The 19,277-nt window shown below is 44.9% G+C and overlaps 1 protein-coding gene and 1 pseudogene across 1 annotated transcript in view; both read left to right on the top strand.

The window, feature by feature from the left end:
- Nucleotides 1-653: 653 nt before the first annotated feature.
- Nucleotides 654-976, top strand: LOC102983777 (CDKN2AIP N-terminal-like protein; annotated as a pseudogene).
- Nucleotides 977-2,915: 1,939 nt separating this feature from the next.
- Nucleotides 2,916-19,277, top strand: part of SEC14L1 (SEC14 like lipid binding 1) — a 52,572-nt gene continuing 36,210 nt past the window's right edge. Inside the window, exons 1-2 of the mRNA XM_028499473.2 lie at nucleotides 2,916-3,090; nucleotides 5,538-5,630. Of these exons, the coding sequence (XP_028355274.1) occupies nucleotides 5,568-5,630 (63 nt within the window). The 5' untranslated portion in view covers nucleotides 2,916-3,090; nucleotides 5,538-5,567. The remainder of the gene's footprint in view (nucleotides 3,091-5,537; nucleotides 5,631-19,277) is intronic.

Below are 19,277 nucleotides of genomic sequence, written 5' to 3'. Positions count from 1 at the left end.
TGTCATCCTCAGTGGTGACAAACCACCTTTTCTGTTAAAAATATTTTCCTATAGGTAACTTCAAGCACATACAAAATTGTACAGCGGAATATAATAAACAATGATCAATTTACAACCAACCTTATTTCATCTAGGCCCTTCCTCCTCTCTTTCCCCATCTGGATTATTCTGACACTAATCCCAGAGGTCACATCATTTCACCCCCAAATATTTCAGCGTGTATTCCTAAAAAGAGAAGGCTTCTTTAAGAGATATCAATATTAGCCATAATACCATTATCCCACCTAAACAATTAATAATAATGTTTTATTTTTTATTGACGTAGAGTTGATTTACAATGTTGTGTTAATTACTGCTGTACAGCAAAGTGATTCAGTTATACATATATATACCTTTTAAAAAATATTCTTTTCCATTATGGTTTATCCCAGGATATTGCATAGTTCTCTGTGCTATAGTCGGACCTTGTTGTTTGTCAATAATAATTTATTGTTAATAATGTTGAAGCTTCCCTGTTTCATAAAAGTTTCTTTTACTATTTTATTAAAATCAAGATGGAAATAAAGTTCATATATTGCAATTGGTTGCTACCTCAAGTATCTGGGTTTTTTTTTTTTTTTTTTTTTAGAAATTTTAACTGAAGGGCGGGCACCATGGTGGAGGAGCTGCTTTCAGGGGTGTGGCAGGCAACTAGCTTCAGGGAGCAATTCTCCCACTTAGAGAGCGAGAAGCAATGGACGGTCCACATGGAATTCATCCTGTGTCACCTGTCCGACTACCGTGACCCACCCAACATCTACCGCTGCCTGGCCAGCTGCTGTCCCTCTCCATGGTCTGGGCCAACCACTTCTTCCTGGGTTGCAGTTACAACAAAGACCTTTTAGACAACATGATGGAAATGGCTGATGGCATTGAAGTGGCAGACCAGTCACAGTTTACTACCAGAAGTGAATTAATGAAAAAGCATCAAAGCTAAGGCAGAAGATTCATCACATTTTCATCATCAGCTGCAGACTGGGACAGGAGGCTGGCATGAATGCCGACATTGACAACAATGGCTCTCTTAAGCTCTTGGTATCACCAACGTGTAGGAAAGAGGCATTGGAATGGAAGAAAATCTTGTCTAGATTGGCGTTTTAGAAAGTCTCATTCTGGGACATCCCTGGTGGTCCAGTGGGTAAGACTCCTGCATGCTTCCAATGCAGGGGGCCCGGGTTCGATCTCTGTTGGGGGAACTAGATCCCACATGCATGCTGCAACTAAAGATCCCGCATGCCGCAACGAAGATGCCGTGTTGCAACTAAGACCCGGTGCAGCCTAGATAAATTAAAAAAAAAAAGTCTCATTCTTCCAGTAACTATCATTCTAAAAGTATGCATGGGTATTTATGTATTTATAAATCCTGCCCTCTTTTTTTTCAGTTTTTGAGTGTCTAAATGTTTGTTAAAAATGCCTATTTATTTAAATGTTAATGTAATAATGGCAGTTGATGATTTTTACAGTCTGGATTTTTCAACAATGTACTTTTAACTGTGAAAAAAATTTTAATTGAAGTATAATATATACATAAAAAAGCAAACAAATCATAAGTGTATGGCTCAATAAATTTCTCAATCTCTTTTGATCTATAGTGTGGCCCTTTCCCTCTTTTTTCCTTTGTACTTTGATAAGGAATGTGTTTGTCGTGCAGTATTTCCCATGATTTATGCTTGGCTGATTATTTCCCCCTGGTATTATTTAACATGTACCTCTGTTCCTATTTCTTGTAAATTGGCCGTTGCCATCTAGAGGCTTATCAGATCAGGTCAATTTTGAGGCGAGACCATTTCATAAGTGCTTCTGTTTACTGGGTTGTCTCTTTATCGGACCATCTTTTGAAGGTGGATGTGATTTTCACAAACAGGCAAAAGCCAGCCCTAGCTGAGTCTAGTAAGCAGGGTGAGTGATCAAGCTGGAAAATGATGGTTTTGAGTTGAAAAACAAGGTGTGATCAAGTAATGAATGATTTTCTTGTGTGGCTGGTATACTGGCCCTGAAGGAAATTCCGAAACTGTTCCAAAAACGTGCTGTGCACTGGCAGCGTCAAATGCACAGCCTCCAGCGTCAAATGCACAGCCGCCGAGGGTGACTAACGCAAACGGAACAACAGTGACATTGATGGAGAAACTGTATGTTGGCTATAAAACCATCCTTGTTGTGTGGGTGGACATGCGTGCTGTCCTCCTCTAGTCATTGGCTCCTCTTAAGAACCCCTAAATGTCTCAGTGTGTATCACACTTGTGCTTCAAAGTTGGAGCTCTTGCCGAAACGCCAGATCCACTTGTCTTAGGTCCATCGAACAGCTCGGACGTGTTGACAAGATGCTGCTGGGTCCCACCCAGCCCCTCCCCAGCCCTGGCGTTTGCCTCATCTGCATTACTCGGCGAGAATGTGGTCAGGGCACCGCAGAAGTCAACAAAAGATGAGGAAGTACGGGGAGCCTCCTGCGCCGATCAGACAGACCAGCCGGGCCCTGGGCCCCCGCAAAGCCGGAAAGCCCCGGCTATTTTGATGCCTCGCAGACTTCCCAGTTCCAAGTCAGCGGAACGCCCCGGGGCCACTGCCGGACGCCCCTTTTGTGTCTCGGCAGCCTCCGCCCCGCTACCTCGAGCCCCGCCCCTCACACTAGGCCCGCCCCGTGACGCAAATCTGGGTGCGGCCAAGCGCCTTTGGGCAAACCTGCCTTGCTTCTGGGCCGACGCCTACTCCGAGCTCCTCCCACGCCGTCCGGCCTGGAGTTGGAGCCTGCGCAGCTCGGCTCGGCCCAGGTTGTCACCCCTCCCCCCTTCCTAGCAACCGTCGTCGCTTCTGCCTCCGCCCCTCGGCCGCTTTCGCGCACGCGTGCCCCTTCTCCCGGCCCCGCCCTCCCCGTCACCCGTAACAACCACTGGAGCCTCGCCGGGCCCCTACGGTTCCCGCCCCACGGCCCACTCCCCGGAACCGGCGGCTGAGGTGCCGCCGCCTGCAGTGGAACGGCGACGGCGCCGCGGAGCCGCCGACATGAGCACCCGCCGCCGCCCCTCGTCCCCGGCCCGGCCCTTCTGACAAGAGGTAGGCGCGCGTCTCCGTGGTGGGCTCCGAGCGCGCCCCCGGCCCGGCCCCTCCGGGAGGCGCGAGGCTCTCGCGTCCGCCTCCCCGCCTTGCCTGCCCTTCCCCGGCCCCTCGGCTCCCCCCGGCTCTCCCCGGCTCCCCGACTCGGGAGCGGACTGTCTTCCCGCCCGCCTCCGGCCCGCCGCCCCCCCGCGCCGCTCCTACTGTATTGGTCGCCCCCTCCCCGCCCCCACCCGCCGATATTCCCACCCGGGACCCCTCCTGGGGGAAGCGGAGTTTGGGGTCCCAGCCGACCTCTGGCGCACCTCCCCGGGTCGGCCGGGGCTGGGGGCCCGAGGGGCCGCCGCGCCGGACCCCCGGATCGAGCGGAGGGCCCGGCTGCCCCTTGAGCCTGCTCGGGGTGGACTCACTGGGTCTGGCCATTGGCTAATTGTTAAGCACCGATTGTCATGCAGTAGAGGTTGCCCTGGTCCACGGTGCCACTTGGCGGTTGTAACTCCGGATTCCCACGTAGGACGTTTCTTTGGACCAGAGCATCGGAAGCTGGGAACTGGCAGGAGTTCAGAAGCTCGTGAATTTGCAGGTTCTTGAGCGTAGTCGCTTTGGGTTCTGCCGGGCAGTGGAATCCCGAATGGGTGTTACCGAGTCTTAACCGAGCATTCCTTTTTTTTTTTTTTTTTTTTAACATTCTCCCCCTACCCCTTTTGATACCCCGTAATCACCCTCTCCTTCTGTGGGAGATACCCTAAAATTAATTTTCCTAATTAAAAATTTAAAAGGTTGTTGAATTCCCTCTGTGCACCAGCATTATCAGGTTGGCAAAACTAAATAGAACGCGGTCCCAGCGCACCAGGACCTGCCAGTCCCAGAATCAAGATTAGTGACAGCATTCCAGTTGATTGTGGTGGCTTCAGGAGGTTGTCTCTGAGTCTCATGATTTTAGAGCTGGAAGTCTTTCAAGATTGTCTCACCCCAAACCTTGCTTTGCAGAGGTGGATCTGAGTCCGGGGGGGAGTCAAATGACTTGCTTGAGGTCTCCCAGAGTCATTCTTTAGCAGTTTTCAGAGTGCCAGATATGGCTGTTTTCCGCCAGAACCTGTTCTCTCTGAGAGATATGCGAAACATACCAGAGGAGGTTCCAGACCTGTTCAAATGTAGTAATATAGGTAGAAATCTTATGATATAAAACGTATCTTCGTAAAGTTTTCTTTTTTTACAGCTAGACTTTTGACTCCTTGAGGATATTACATTTTGTACTTCTGAATATCCTCTCACCATATTCAGCATAAAATAACATTCTTAATGATTATCCTCGGCAGGACGGGTAGGCTCTTCGGATTTATTTTTCTTCCTCCCTTTTAAATAGGGAAGTGAAGTCCCACAGAGGACTCTAAATAAAAGTGTGTTTTCAGAAAAATCCAGGTAGGCTGGAGCCAGTGTGTAAATGTGTCCCTGGCAGGAGGATTCCTGACTTTGAAGTCGGCTTCAGCACTTAGTTGATTGCTTCCTGATATTACAGCTATTTGAGGCTGGAGAAGTCAGTGGAGCCTCTAGCCAGAGTGCTTGGTGGTGTCTCTGCCATTTGAAGATAGATCCCTGAAGTTGTCTTTTTATTTAAAAAAAAAATTTTATTTATTTATTTATTTAATTCTTGGCTGCGTGGGGTCTTAGTTGCGGCGTGGGGTCTTAGTTGTGGCATGCGGGATCTTTGTTGCGGTGCGCGGGCTTCTCTCTAGCTGCGGCGTGTGGGTTTTCTCTCTCTAGTTGTGGCACGCAGGCTCAGTAGTTGTGGTGCGTGGGCTTAGTTGCCTCGCGGCCCATGGGATCCTAGTTCCCTGACCAGGGATGGAACCCACCTCCCGTGCACTGGAAGGCAGATTCTTTCCCGCTGGACTACCAGGGAAGTCCCTGAAGTTGTGGTCTTGCACTTAGAAAATGGGGATTGACAAGTTTCCTTTGAAAATAGCTTTTGAGGAATAGCCCATAATTTGAGACACACTAGTGTTTTTTTCCACTTTTATTTTTGTGTGTTCTGGGCTTAATATCTTGAAGTGCCACCATTTTTATTTGGCTTCTAATGGAAGTTGTTGAAGAGAAAATGATTCGAGAACTAATTGTATGGGTTATCAGAATAATGGAATCATGACATTTCACTGCTGGAAAGGACCCAGGGCAGCCCCTGGAGAGGTGGTGAGGCTGGTAGGGCAATGGAGTCCTCCAGCCCTCAGACCAGAGCTGCTTCCCTCACTCCACTTGGGCTTTCTTCACCTTTTCTTACTGTCTTTATCCCCTTCCCTCGTCCTTCTATAATTAAGCCTCGTCTTTTGACTTTTGCATGCATAGAATTGTGACCCACTGAGATTCCTTAGACTGTAGTATGTTGTGTAAATGCAGATTTAATTTTTTCCACATCATGTTTATTTATCACAAATGTTTGTGTTTTGCAGGTGTGAGAGGATTGCTGTTTTATTGCAATCATGGTGCAAAAATACCAGTCACCAGTGAGGGTGTATAAACACCCCTTTGAATTAATTATGGCTGTAAGTACTTTTCAGTTTATTCTTCAGCTTCTTATTTTTTTAGGTATTCAAATTTGGTGACCTGTTGCTCCACTTTTACTTGTTCTGTTTTTATGCTTTTGACTTTATCCAGTTTGTGAAATGTTTTTAAACTATAAGTCTCTGAAAATCAAAATCTGCATGTTTATTTTTAAAATAATTCATCTCAGGGTAATGTGTGAATTTCAGTTAATTCTCCATTTGAAAACACAGAAGTGGGATTGTGACTAAATAATTCTTCCTCTGGATTTTGCTCTTTTTTTGTTTGTTAAAGTAGAAAAGGGATGTGGAGAGTGGTTTTTTCCTCTGCTGCTCATTTAGATTATGGATGAATTCACCATATGGAACTGACACTATGGGATGGAGTTTAATTTACCAGATTCTAAGGACTCTGATGAATGAATTTCCTCTGCTAATATCGAATTCATGAGTCATATTAGAATTCTACAAATGGGGTAACTAAAGTCTTAATTTTCTTTGTTACTGCCTAAAGAGTTTGGTTCAAAATAAGCATTTCACTAGAGGCAAAAAAATCCCCCCAAAACCCAAAACAAACTTTTTGCCAATCCCTTTAGATTAGTATAAAGTATGCTTTCCTTTCCCTTCTCTTTTGTGTTATTGTTAAGGTGCAATATAAGTGGATGTACAGGAAGATGCCTCTGTTGTGAAATATGCCCTGATGAAAGTGTCAGTCTGAACCGAGATGAAAAACCAGAGCCCTCCAGCCCGATGAGCGCCCCGCGTAGTTATAGCCCCTACTCTGGCTATGACATGGAGATGAATTTCTCTGTGTCTGTTCCGTGTATAAATAGAAACTCAGGTGTTTTTGCATGTGGCTTCTTCCTGCTCAGCATTGTTTGTGAGATTTATCCAGATCCATTTAGTTTTGGAAAACAAAACAAAACTCAAGTCTTCTCAAGGAAACAATTTAGATTTAGTGCGTCTGTTTTTTAAATTGATGTATAATTTATAGACAGTGAAATGGTCACAGGTTTATAGTTTGATCAGTTTTGACTAAAGAGTGACACGCATCTCTGTCAAGATGCAGAACCTTTCCATCCATTACCTCAGAAAGTTCCCTTGTGCCCCTTCTCTGTCAGGTGTGAGTATTTTATGTCTAGGGCTTATCAGAAAAGCTTGCTTCCTGTTTGCATGTTCTGGGTGCTGGTTTGGCATTTGGTCACAAGGAGCAGAGGCCCACTCCGGCCTGAGAGGGGGTATTGTCGGTGGAACACATGCTGTGTGCGATGAGATCGCACAGAAAACCAGGAATGCGAGCCGGCAGGGCTGAGCCCCATCGGCTGGTGGTTCCCGGCAACAATTGTCCCCGGACTCTGCCTCCTCCATCTGCCTCTCCCCGCCCCCACCAGGCTACTTTGCTCTCTCCTCCCTTCCCTCCCCTGCGGCTTTAGCTCCTGTGCTTTTTCAGCTGGTCATAACCCCTCTGGCTCCAGTTTGCCTTTGTGGCATTTCTTGTTGCCTTCTTTCAGTTTCTAAGTGACCGGTTCTTGTCACATTTCCTAGTTCAGATTCTAGAGAGACTAGATCTGGTCCTTCCCCCTGGGCCCAGGAAGTCGGTTGCTGGCCGGCCTGTGGATTCCTTGTGGGGCTTGGTTACCTATCCCTTTGCGGTTGGCAGGGGCTGGTGGCGCTGGGGCATTGATGTGGGGCGGTGGAGGACAGTGAGCCCGGGAGATGCCCAGGGATGGAGCGGGCAGGCATGAGACTGGTGTCTTATGTTTTCCAGAACGCTAAGGACGATTTTAAAATCTTGATGCAACCCTGATCATTTGAGGCAAAGACTAATCTCTTATGCAGACACTAGCTTTAATAAAGAGGTATTTTGATTGTCTAATGTTCAGCTTCCTTATTTTTCTTTCTTTATAGTTTTCAAAATGGTACAGTTTGCCTTGCCACTTTTATGCATGGATTTACAGAAGAAATTGAAATTGAAATTCTCAGCCACCCCTCAATCTTTTAAAATTAACTGATTTTTCACTTGCTTTTGTTTTAAGCAGTAGTAAATTTTTTTTGAGTTGTTAGAAATTATTTTTTAATCTGAAAATGAAATATGTTACCTTTTTCCTTCCAGAATTAGGTACAGACTTGAATGTTTGTTAAGCTTGTAGTGATTTTTGTGGTGTCACTTGCCGCTTTTCTGATTGTAATTGCACAACATAAAATCCTCATTATTTTCCTTGCTCTGTTTTTTCTCTTGTTGATGAAAAACGTGGTATAAAAGAGTTACTCTAAAAATGTTCTTTTCATTTCATTCAGGATGAGCAAAGAGGTACATAGTTAATGCAAGAACAGAACTATAGCTTCAACAAATATTTTTGAGAACCTCAAAAAGTGATTGCTTCAGTAATCACAGCATGTGACAGTGAGAGAAGTGTTGGTCAAGTGATCAGCTTGTGGTATTGACAGGTGGATCCAGGTCCTAATTTACAGGGTCCTGTGATGACCGCTGGAGGAGATGCTGTTCCATTCACTTAAGGTCTTTGTGGTTTTTTTTTTTTTTTTTTTACATATGTTCCCATATCTCTTCCCTCTTGCGTCTCCCTCCCTCCCACCCAAGGTCTTTGTTTTAACCAAGAGTTTTGTTGTAATTTAGGATTGCCAGGATATGCTGAGGTAGGAAGTGCCTATGTCAGTAGGTATACAGTGGGTATCAAGTATGTTAATTGATTTTGATTGATTTAATGACAACTGATGATTTGTTTTGTGGTCCATATACTGGTAGAATTAAGAAATCATGTAAATGTGAATGGTAGACAAACAGAATTGAAGTGAAGGTGTTTCAGGAGGCATTTGTGGCGTCTGAGGGACATTCTGTTGTTAGATGTGAGCCCAGAAACAATTGCTGGAGCTTCAGTGAGCCGAGAAGTCCCCCAGCTTAGCCCCCTTTGAGGGTGAGGCATCTGAGCCTCAGACAAGTTAAAGCTTCCACAGTTAGCTGAGGTAGAGAGTTTGGTGTTCTTTTTATCATGATGTGTATCCTGGAATGTGTTATGAGGGTTCTTGTCCTTGAAGATGTCTGTGACCTTTCCAGGCTCAGCCAGGAACATTTCCTGGGGCTGCTCTGCCTGACTTGTGGGAGGAGAACTTAATCAGTGAAGAACATTCCAATGGATTGTGCCTTCAAGGATCTGTGGTCTCACCCGGGCCTAGTGAGGTGCCCGCAGAGAAGGGACTTAAGGTGGGAGGCGTGGTTCTGAGATGCTTGGGTTTGAGTGTTTCATTTTGAAATTTCTGAGGTAAAATACAAATTTTAAAACTTTCACCTTTCTCCCTCCTGTTGTTCATGGCCCCTTCCTAAAGGATACAGGGGGAAGGCGAAGGAGAGAGAGTCCACGGAACAGAGTAAAGTGCAGAGGCAGGGGGTCGGGGCACGGGCCGAGGCCTCTGTGGTCACAGTGGCGGGGGAGGCGAGGACCTGTCTCTGATCCTTTTCTCGCCTGGGGACAGCTGCCATTGGGACTAGTTGGAGTGCGTGACAGGAGAGGCCCCACTGCTCTCTGTCTCGTGCCACGAGTCGCTGCCTTGTCCAGCCCCATTTCTAGTGGGCTTCTGTCATCCGACGGCTTTGGTCACGTCGCTCTCTCCCCTCCGCACCCGCACACTCTCCCTGTTCTCTCCTTCCTGTCCTCGTGCTCCCAGACCCCCTTGGCCATCTGTGTCCCCAGCAGATGCATCTTTTAGATGGTGCCCTCAAGTCACATCTCTGTCCCTTTCTCTCCTGAGCACTGCCTTCGGTCCAGCCTTTGGAGGGCGTGACCAGAGCTGTTATTTTCTTTCTTATACATTCCTCCCTTTGGTCCGTACTGGGTTCTCCTGCCAGACACTGTTTCCACTTGTCAGCCCTCTGTTGAAGTGATCTCTGTTATCAGTCATATCCGTTCTAAACTGCTTTGCTTTTTCTTCAGGGCCCTTCATGTCCTACCCTCTCTGTTTAAGCTTATGTCATAATTATGCAAACTTCCCAGCATGAATGTTTACCTCTATTCTGTGCTGTCCCTGTTTGCCACTCGGTGTCTTTTGCTGCCCCCCGCCCTTTCTTTTGACACTTCCTTTTCTGCCTTAGATGTTCACCTTCCCCAGCTGTCTAATCTTAATCTTACTGGCCCACCCGCTTCTCCGATGCTGCTCAGAAGCCCTTCGTGTTTCTCTCCCTTTCCTCTGACTCCTCCTCAACGGTGTAGTCAGTGGCAGGTAATTAGTTTCTTTTATTCTCTAACTATTTTATATGTTCCTCGAGGGCAGAGGCTTTGTTTTTTCCCTTGTTCCCTCCAGTTTCGGTACCAAGCACACAGCGGGCACTCAGATATCTTTGATTAGCCGGTGTCTGTTTGTTCACTTGAGCGTTTCGTGTGAGGATATGGGAAGTGGGTTTGGTGGCTGAAGCTCAGATCTGTGGCCCGTCTTCAGACGGGGATTTATGTTTTCTCCATGGAAAAGAAGTACCATGCTCTGACCCTTCAGTTAACCAACGCCTCCTTAGGAGCAAAGCCCTTTGGTGATGAAGTGGGCTTTTTTTTTTTTAACATCTTCATAAATTATGCAAAACCCATTTGACAAATTTTGTAGTGGTTTAAGTGATGTACTTTTACAGGTTGAGTAACCGAAAAGCCCTCTTTGCAAGCGTGTGGTTGCTGATTGAATGGCCCCCAGAACAACATTTGCTTCTGCTCTTTTCATTCTCTTGTTTGTTTTGTTCTCTGTTTTTTTTCGTTCATTTTCTCTTTCCTCAGATACCTCATGTCTTCCCACCAAGACTAGAGGATGAAGGGAGGAGAAAGAGGTTTGCTGTGATACTAGGTGCAGAGCTGGGCCCCGCCACAGACGTGCTCTGTAACCTAGTGACTAGGCCGGTCACTAGTGGAGACTGTTGTGAGGACGTGATAGAACTAAGCAGACCACAGACGTGACGGTGGGTGAGGCAGGGCCTGGAAACATCCACAGCCTCCCCCATCCCTTTCTGACAGCCAGCCCCTGTCCCGCTCCCAAATACAAGGTGAAATGAATCAGCAGAGTCACATGCTGGCATATAAACTCTGAATGTGTGTCTCTTTTAGATTAAATAGACATTTGTATTTATATTTAAGCTTTATTTCATCCATTCACAGTTTATACATCAGGACAGCTGGGGAGATGTGCGGGGGACCCCAGGGTAGGCTCGAGTATCGCAGCGCAGTCTGAGGGGAGCCTCACACCAAGGGCACTCAAGTTGGCTCTCTCTGGGGCGGGGGCGGGGGCGACGTGCACAGAAATCCGAGCGGTAGAGCGCTTCCCAAGGAGGCCCCCCATGCAGCCGTTTCCAGATTGTTCCTCTGTTGGTTGGGGTCCTGCCGGAGCCCGTCTTGCTCCTCCTTCTTGCTCCGACGGGCTCCGCCTTCTTGCTCCGAGGCGGGTGGCTGCCTCCTGAAGCCCCTGTGTGTTCACCCACCCCTTCCTCCTTGCCTGAAGATATTGGGAGCCCCAGTCCCCTTTCCTCTGATTTCGTTTTCTTCCTCTGACCTGAGTCCCATGCATATTGGGTTTTTACCTTTATTTCAGTTATGAAATATTTTCATTCCATCTTTTGCTTTTCTTTTCGAAGCACATCCTCTTCCTCTCATCCTAGATTTTATCCCTGGGCCTTTTTGTCGTTTCCAAGTTTCTGATGGTTAGGTGTGATGTTGAAATACATCTTTTTCATTAATTGAGGTATTGTTAGATCTTCATTGAGCCTAATATGCAATAGAATTTGTTTTTACTCAAAGGAATAAGCAGTCTGCATTTTGGGGTCGCTAACTTTAAAACCAGTTTTATTCAGTCTAGGAGTGAAGGGAAATGGTCCAGTTTCTCTAATGTTATATTAAGGATCCTGGGCAGTTTTTAGTGGGGGACATTGTACTCTTTTCATTTATCAAGTTTTTGAATGCCGCGGTGTAAATGCTGTTGCATTTAATAAAGCTGGGATTGTGGTCAGACTTGGCTTAGCTTTGAAAATGAGCAATTACAGTATACTTCCATTGTACACTCTTTTGTACAGAACCAGGCATTTTCCGTTCTCTTAAACCCACTCTCCCAATACATTATGCACTCTGAATTACTTTTAATGTGCTAGGATGAAGACAGTTATGGTTCAGTAGGAGATATTTCAAGAAGAAATAAAGCAGGATCTGATTCAGCCCCTTGCCTCTTTGATTTACCTGTTTTTGTCTAAAAAAACAAACAGGTAATCCCTGTATTATGGAAAATTTCAAGCATACAGAAGTAGAGAGAAAGGTACCCATGGCCCAGCTCCAAAAGCATCAACATTTTGCCAGTTTGTTTCATCTGCTCTCCCCACTTTTTCCCCTGCTGGTGTATGTAAAGCCGATTTCAGGCATTTTGTTAATTCATCCCAGAACACTTCAGCATGCACCTCAAACTATAATGACCTTTTTCTTTTTAAAAGGTAACCTCCGTGTCATTATCCACTCGAAAAGAGTACTGATAATTCCCCGGTGTCATCCAATAGCAAGTCCATGTTCAGACTTTCTCAGCTGTCTAAAACAATGTCTTTTTCTTTTAAATTTAATTTATTTTTGGCCGCGTTGCATCTTCGTTGTTGCGCGCGGGCTTTCTCTAGCTGTGGCGAGCGGGGGCTACTGACTTTGTTGCTTTGCGCAGACTTCTCATTGTTGTGGCTTTTCTTGTTGTGGAGCACGGGCTTTATGCGTGTGGGCTTCAGTAGTTGTGGCACGTGGGCTCAGTAGTTGTGGCTTGCAGGCTCTAGAGCGGCTCAGTAGTGGTGGCGCACGGGCTTAGTTGCTCCGCGGCATGTGGGATCTTCCCGGACCAGGGCTCGAACCCACGTCCCCTGCATTGGCAGGCGGATTCTTAACCACTGTGCCACCAGGGAAGCCCCTGAAGCAATGTCTTTTTATAACTTGTTGGATCGTGCTTCAAATAAACCTTTGTGTTTGGTTATTATGTTTCTTCAGCCTCCTCTGTTCCCTTACATCCTCCTTTTCCTTTGTTTCCTTTCCTGCCATGGCTTTGTTACAGAAACTGGGTCACTTGTCCTTTTCAATTACCTTAACCTTTTGCTGATTTAATTGTTCATTACAGCAAATAGGCACAGGGAGGACGCACAGGCCTCAGATCGATCAGTTCATCTACTTTTTAGCAGCTCTGTTTAAACATTCACTGATAGAGATTGAAGTGAGTGGTTAAAACCGGCTGCTCCTTTTTCATCCCGGTGATTATCCTTTGTAATTTTGAGTTGCAAATAGGATGCAAAACATTTTTTTCCCAAATTAAACTGGGTCTTTCCATTTATAGTTACTTTGTAACCCACTTCATTGATCCTACTGTTTATAGTGAGCAGTTGAAAGGAGTTAATTTATTGGCAAGTCTGATTAAGAGGGTTTGTATGTAGCATCTGCTGTGAGTGCTTGGGGACCGCTGAGGTGGGGGGGGGGGTGTCAGTGGTGCTGGCCAGTCCTTTGTTTGTGCTTCTTTCATTAGAGCCCCAGATAAGGGATGTCGGTCTAGTTGGGGAAGTGCCCACAGAGAAATTCACTGAAGAGAGGATTTGCGTTGGCAGGTGTGATGATTGATCCTTCTATCTTGATTTTTAACCTGTGAGAAACTGACAATTTTATATACTTCTAGTGGAATAATTTTACGTGTTGCAACAGAAAGCATGGATCGCATTACAGTTCTCTTGAAAGGTACAATTTGACATTAGGAGTACTGGCCTTGTTTTTGTTTTTCGTATGTACATATGTAGGTTTATGTAATTATCACTGTAAGATAATTGCTATATGTATCGTGATATGTGCTGAATCCTTTTTCCATTCCGAAGTCCGCCTCGAGTATTTCATAGATCTCTCCTACACGTTTTTGCACTAGAGTATCCCTAGTGCACTGTTCACATGCATAGTGCAGATCTGAGTGATTGATAAATGTCCGGTTCTAAATGTCTCGCATGTTTGATTAGACGGCGGGTGGTAGCACTCTTCCTCTCGGGCCTCTGGCCCTCCCTCTGGTCGCCCTTGCTCTTGTTACTTCACTCACCTCCTTGCCTTCTTGGGTACAGATGGACTCTTCCTCTAATGGTAACTTGCTTTGCTATTTTGAGACCCCCCCAGTTGAATATTTTGTGTCTTCTGGACATCGCAGGTGTTTTAATTGGTAGTTAATGCTATTTTAGGAATATCCAGCTCTCTCTCACCCGGCATCTCTTCCTGGGCAGCCTCATTTAAACCCGTGGCTTCAACTGTCACTTTATAAACCAAAGCTCTCAAAGCTTATCTTAAGCCTACACGCAGGAGCTTCCAGATTTCCAGCCAGCTCCCTGCCAGGACATCTCCACCTGGCCATTTCAAGGCAGATTTAGTACATCTGAAACAGTCCACACCTTCCTCCTGCCCCACAAAGAGCACACCAACAGAAAACACACACACACACACGCACGCACGCACGCACGCACGCACGCACGCACTTTATAAACCAAAGCTCTCAAAGCTTATCTTAAGCCTACACGCAGGAGCTTCCAGATTTCCAGCCAGCTCCCTGCCAGGACATCTCCACCTGGCCATTTCAAGGCAGATTTAGTACATCTGAAACAGTCCACACCTTCCTCCTGCCCCACAAAGAGCACACCAACAGAAAACACACACACACACACACGCAATAAAATTCCTCTGAAAAGCTCTACTTTTCCTCCGAGCTGCTGCTTCTGATGAGTGCCACTGCCACGTGCCCAACCCTCAGACCCGGAACCCAGACATCCCTGAGAGCCCCCCTCCCCCCTCAGCCCTGGTGATGGCTGGACCCTTGCCCGTTGAGGAGGTCTTCTGACCTGGGTCTGAATCTGCTCCTTTGACCCTGTTGGCTCAGCCTCAGATCACAGCTCATCCCTTCACGTCCAGGTCCCTGCAGTGACCTACGGGCTCTGCATCTCAACCCTGTCTCTCCCACCCGCTCTCTCTCAGGGTTGCTGCCACCAAGTCTTCCAGTTGTACATCTGACCATGTCACTTGCTAGTTTAAAATTCTCAAGTGGCTGCACCTCACCTCCGAGACGAATTCAGACCCTTTAGCTCCATCCCGCAGCCCTTCGCCTTCTGCCTCTTAAGGTCTTCTCGTAGCCTCGTCTCCGCAGGCGAGACCCTCACACGCTCCCCGCTCGAGTTCTGTGGGGTCACTGGCCGCTTCCCAAGTGTGCCATTCTGCTTCCTGGCCTTCGTGCCTGGAGGGCCTTTCTCCATCCTTCTCACCAGTCAGATCCTGTTCTCTGAGGAGTTCCCGCTCTGGGCTCTGGTGTCCCACTGTCACCTCGCCGGTCCCTGCCTTCCTGGGGTCGCTAGGCTTGTCACCTTCCCTTACACTTGAGCATCTTGAGGGTGGGAACCAAATGTTCTGCTTTTTACCCTGAGCATAGAGGAAGGCCCCAGAAATTGATGTGTCTAAAGAATAAGCAAGTCCTGGGATGCGTGCTCTCGCTTCCTGCATTACTCTGCTCTGGCAGTGAAAATTTCAACAAAAGGTCACATTGGAACATACTCTTTTGGTTGGATTTACTGCTTGTACTTATATCATGTTTTGAAGGAATCTGATGCAGATTGGTTTTTGTGAGTAAAATAGAGTTTATGTTCAGTGAACTGAAGCCTATAATTACTATAGTTGACTGACAAACGTGTCCTGGTTTATGTATCACTTGGTGGTTGAGTGGCTTTTTTCCCATAGCAATGAATGCCAAGTATATAAAAAAATTTTGTTTCTGTGGTTCTACAGAACATAAAATTCATTTAAAAAATCTTGACTCTGATAGAATGGTATTCTAATTTTCTTCTTGAGATCTCTCCAGGTTTAAACCTGAGAGGTTGGTGATGCATGACTCTTTTTTTCTTAATGAATAAGTTACTCCGTAACATAAGGTGGTATGATGATACAATGTGTGTTTTTCTTTTTTCTAGTTTAATGCCCATATATGTTTTAAAAACCAAGTCCAGAACTAAAAGCTACAGGTACATATTTTAAGAAGTAAATTGATTTAAGAGATGGTTGCATTGCAGGATGTATGCTATTAATATTGAGAAAGCTCTTCCCCAAATGCATGTTATCTCCATTTTACTGAACACAAAGTTGGTTTAGAATGCAAATTCTAACAGTTCTAAATTCTGATTCTCTACTGAATCAGGATTTCTGGGGGCAGGCCCAGCAGTCTGGTTTCACAAGCCCTGGAGATGGTTCTGATGCCTGCTCAGGTTTGAGGACCACTGGTTTAGATGTCCTTAATTTGGTTTGTAGTAAATGGAATAGGAAGAAAGGAAGTTGGTTTCAGTTATAACTTTTTTTAATTTAAAAATTTTGAAAGGATAGATTCTTTAACAGTTGTGTAACAGAGACTCTTGTTACATTTTGTTTTCTTTTGAAGGATCGAACATATACTAAAAGGAGACTGTTTGCTTTATGTGCTTCTCCAGACTGCTGTTCTTGAGTTTATTTAGTGATACCAAAATTATATTAACAGGGCTTCCCTGGTGGGGCAGTGGTCGAGAGTCCGCCTGCCGATGCAGGGGACACGGGTTCGTGCCCCGGTCCGGGAGGTTCCCACATGCCGCGGAGCGGCTGGGCCCGTGAGCCATGGCCGCTGAGCCTGCGCGTCCAGAGCCTGTGCTCCTCAGCGGGAGAGGCCACAACAGTGAGAGGACCGCATACCGCAAAAAAAAAAAAAAAAAAAAAAAATTATATTAACAAGCATGTGCTTCCTTGAACTGGTCTTAACTGAATTATTTGTATGGCTTTATTTGCTAATTTTCAGGTGGAGTAGATTTGTACTTTTTTTTAATGTGGTAAAATATACATAACATAAAATTTACCATTTTAACCAGTTCCAAGTGTACAGTTCGGTGGTATTAAGTACATTCGCGTGTTGTACAGCCATCACCACCATCCATCTGCAGAACATTCGCATCTTCCCAAGCGGAAGTTCTGTCCCCATTGGACACTAACTCCCCCTCCCCCACCCCCAGCCCCTGGGACGCCCCACCCCTTTTCTACTTTCTGTCTCTATAGATTTGACTATTCTAGATACCTCACATAAGAGAAATTACACAACGTTTGTCCTTTTGTGACCGGCCTATTTCACTTAGCATAATGTCCTCACAGTTCGTTCATGTTGTAACGTGTCAAAAGTTTTTTCCTTTTTTAAAGTTGAATAATCCCACGTATGCGTGTATATAGAGATATACACACTACAATTTGTTTATGCATTCATTCATCGGTGGACACTTGGATTGCTTCCACCTTTTGGCTATTGTGTTTACTGTACATTTTTAAAGTCTAGTTTTTGACTATTATGTCAACCAAAAATAAGTGCATATCTCTCCAGATTTATTTTTTTTGTCTTTTATATTTGATAGATTCCAGATCCGAAAGACAAGTTCCTTGAGGAGTTCAACCACTGTATTTCATTCCACCTATTCAAAATAGATCTTTTAAGTTACATCTCATGATTGCCATTGCTGTTAGTTTCTTAACAAAGAAAGAAGAGCATCTAAAAGTAGATGTAGAATGATGAGCTGGGGGGCATGCACTGAAGCAGAATGGGGGCTCCTGCCATAAAGGAAGGGAAGTGGTAGAGAAAACAGAGAACCGAACACGTCAAGGTCTGTGAGGGACAACTTGTTTCATAGGCGTTTAATAAGCAGTGCTTGATAGATATTTTCCTGATGGAGTAAACCAACTCCTACTATCAGCCTACTGACGATGGATTTTTTATTCTGGTTCATGAGACCGGATAATATTTCCATAGCTCATTACATTCTTTTATGTGGGCAAACACATGGCATCTTTAAAAGCTGACAGCTGCAGGTCCCTGGAATATCAAATGCTCTTCTGAAGTCCACGAATTTATTTTTTACACTCTGGAAAGTAAAACAGTTCTCTGCCAAATACAGCTTAATTTGAAGAAGAATATGCAAAACTGCTATTTTTATTGTCACATATACTTAGTTTGCTCTCTATTAGACAAAAAATTTCATGGATTAGGAATATTTTTGGAAAATCATGGCATGTTTTGGATTCCTTTGGGTCACGGATCAGTCATGTGACTGTTTCAAATACAAAAAACGAAGAGAAGAGAAACCCTTCATAGCACTGCAGACATTCTTGTTTGCCTAGGTCTTAAGTAACTGTGGCCTGTGAAACATTTGACCTTCAAGATTTATTGACAGAGACAAGATATCTTAAGTATAAAGATCTACTTAAAGATGTGTATACCTCTATTTTTTTGACTATTATTCTTTAATTCTCTAACAGGGATTGGTTAATGTTGTGCTTTTATTTTGATGATTGAAAAAAATAAACATTGAGATCATCTGGATACCTATCATATTCATAGCTAAGTGCTATTAGACAGTATATGTTTTGCTTTTAAGTTTATTTTGGGGGCACCAAACAGTACTTTTTTCTTTTTATTGATGTATAGTTGATTTACAATGTTGTGTTAGTTTCTGGTGTACAGCAAAGTGATTCAGTTATATATATATATATTTTTTCATATTTTCCATTATGTTTATTACAAGATATTAAATATAGTTTTTTGTGCTATACAGTAGGACATTGTTGTTTATCTATTTTATATATAGTAGTTTGTATCTGCTAATCCTAAACTCCTAATTTATCCCTCCTCCACCCCCTTTCCCCTTGGGTAACCATAAGTTTGTTTTCTATGTCTGTGAGTCTGTTTCTGTTTCATAAATAAGTTCATTTGTGTCATATTTTAGATTCCACATATAAGTGATATCGTATGGTATTTGTCTTTCTGTTTCTGACTTACTTCACCTAGTATGATAATCTCTAGGTCCATGCACGTTGCTGCAAATGGCATTATCTCATTCTTTTTTATGGCTGAGTAGTAGTCCATTGTGTGTGTGTGTGTGTGTGTGTGTGTGTGTGTGCATAAACACACACCACATCTTCTTTATCCATTCATCTGTTGATGAACATGTAGGTTGCTTCCATGTCTTGGCTATTGTAAATAGTGCTGTGGTGAACATTGGGGTGCATGTATCTTTTTAAAATTAATTAATTAATTAATTAAATTTTTGGCGGCGTTGGGTCTTTGTTGCTGTGCATGGGCTTTCTCTAGTTGCAGTGAGCAGGGGCTACTCTTCGTTGCGGTCCGTGGTCTTCTTATTGCGGTGGCTTCTTTTGTTGTGGAGCACGGGCTCTAGGCACACGGGCTTCAGTAGTTGTGGCACGCGGGCTTCAGGAGTTCTGGCTCACGGGCTCTAGAGCACAGGCTCAGTAGTTGTGGTGCACGGGCTTAGTTGCTCCGCAGCATGTGAGATCTTCCCAGACCAGGGCTCGAACGCGTGTCCCCTGCTTTGGCAGGCGGATACTTAACCACTGCGCCACCAGGGAAGTCCTGCATGTATCTTTTTGAATTATGGTTTTCTCTGGATATATGCCCAGGAGTAGGATTGCTGGATCATATGGTAGCTCTATTTTTAGTTTTTTAAGGAACCTCCATACTGTTTTCCGTAGTCACTGCACCAATTTACATTCTCACCAACAGTGTAGGAGAGTTCCCTTTTCTCCACACCCTCTCCAGTATTTGTTATTTGTAGACTTTTTTTTTTTTTTT

This window comes from Physeter macrocephalus, chromosome 14 (genome assembly GCF_002837175.3).
Source record: "Physeter macrocephalus isolate SW-GA chromosome 14, ASM283717v5, whole genome shotgun sequence".
NCBI lineage: Eukaryota > Metazoa > Chordata > Mammalia > Artiodactyla > Physeteridae > Physeter > Physeter macrocephalus.
Note: the sequence above shows the minus strand (reverse complement) of the source record. Positions and strands in the feature narration are given on the sequence as shown.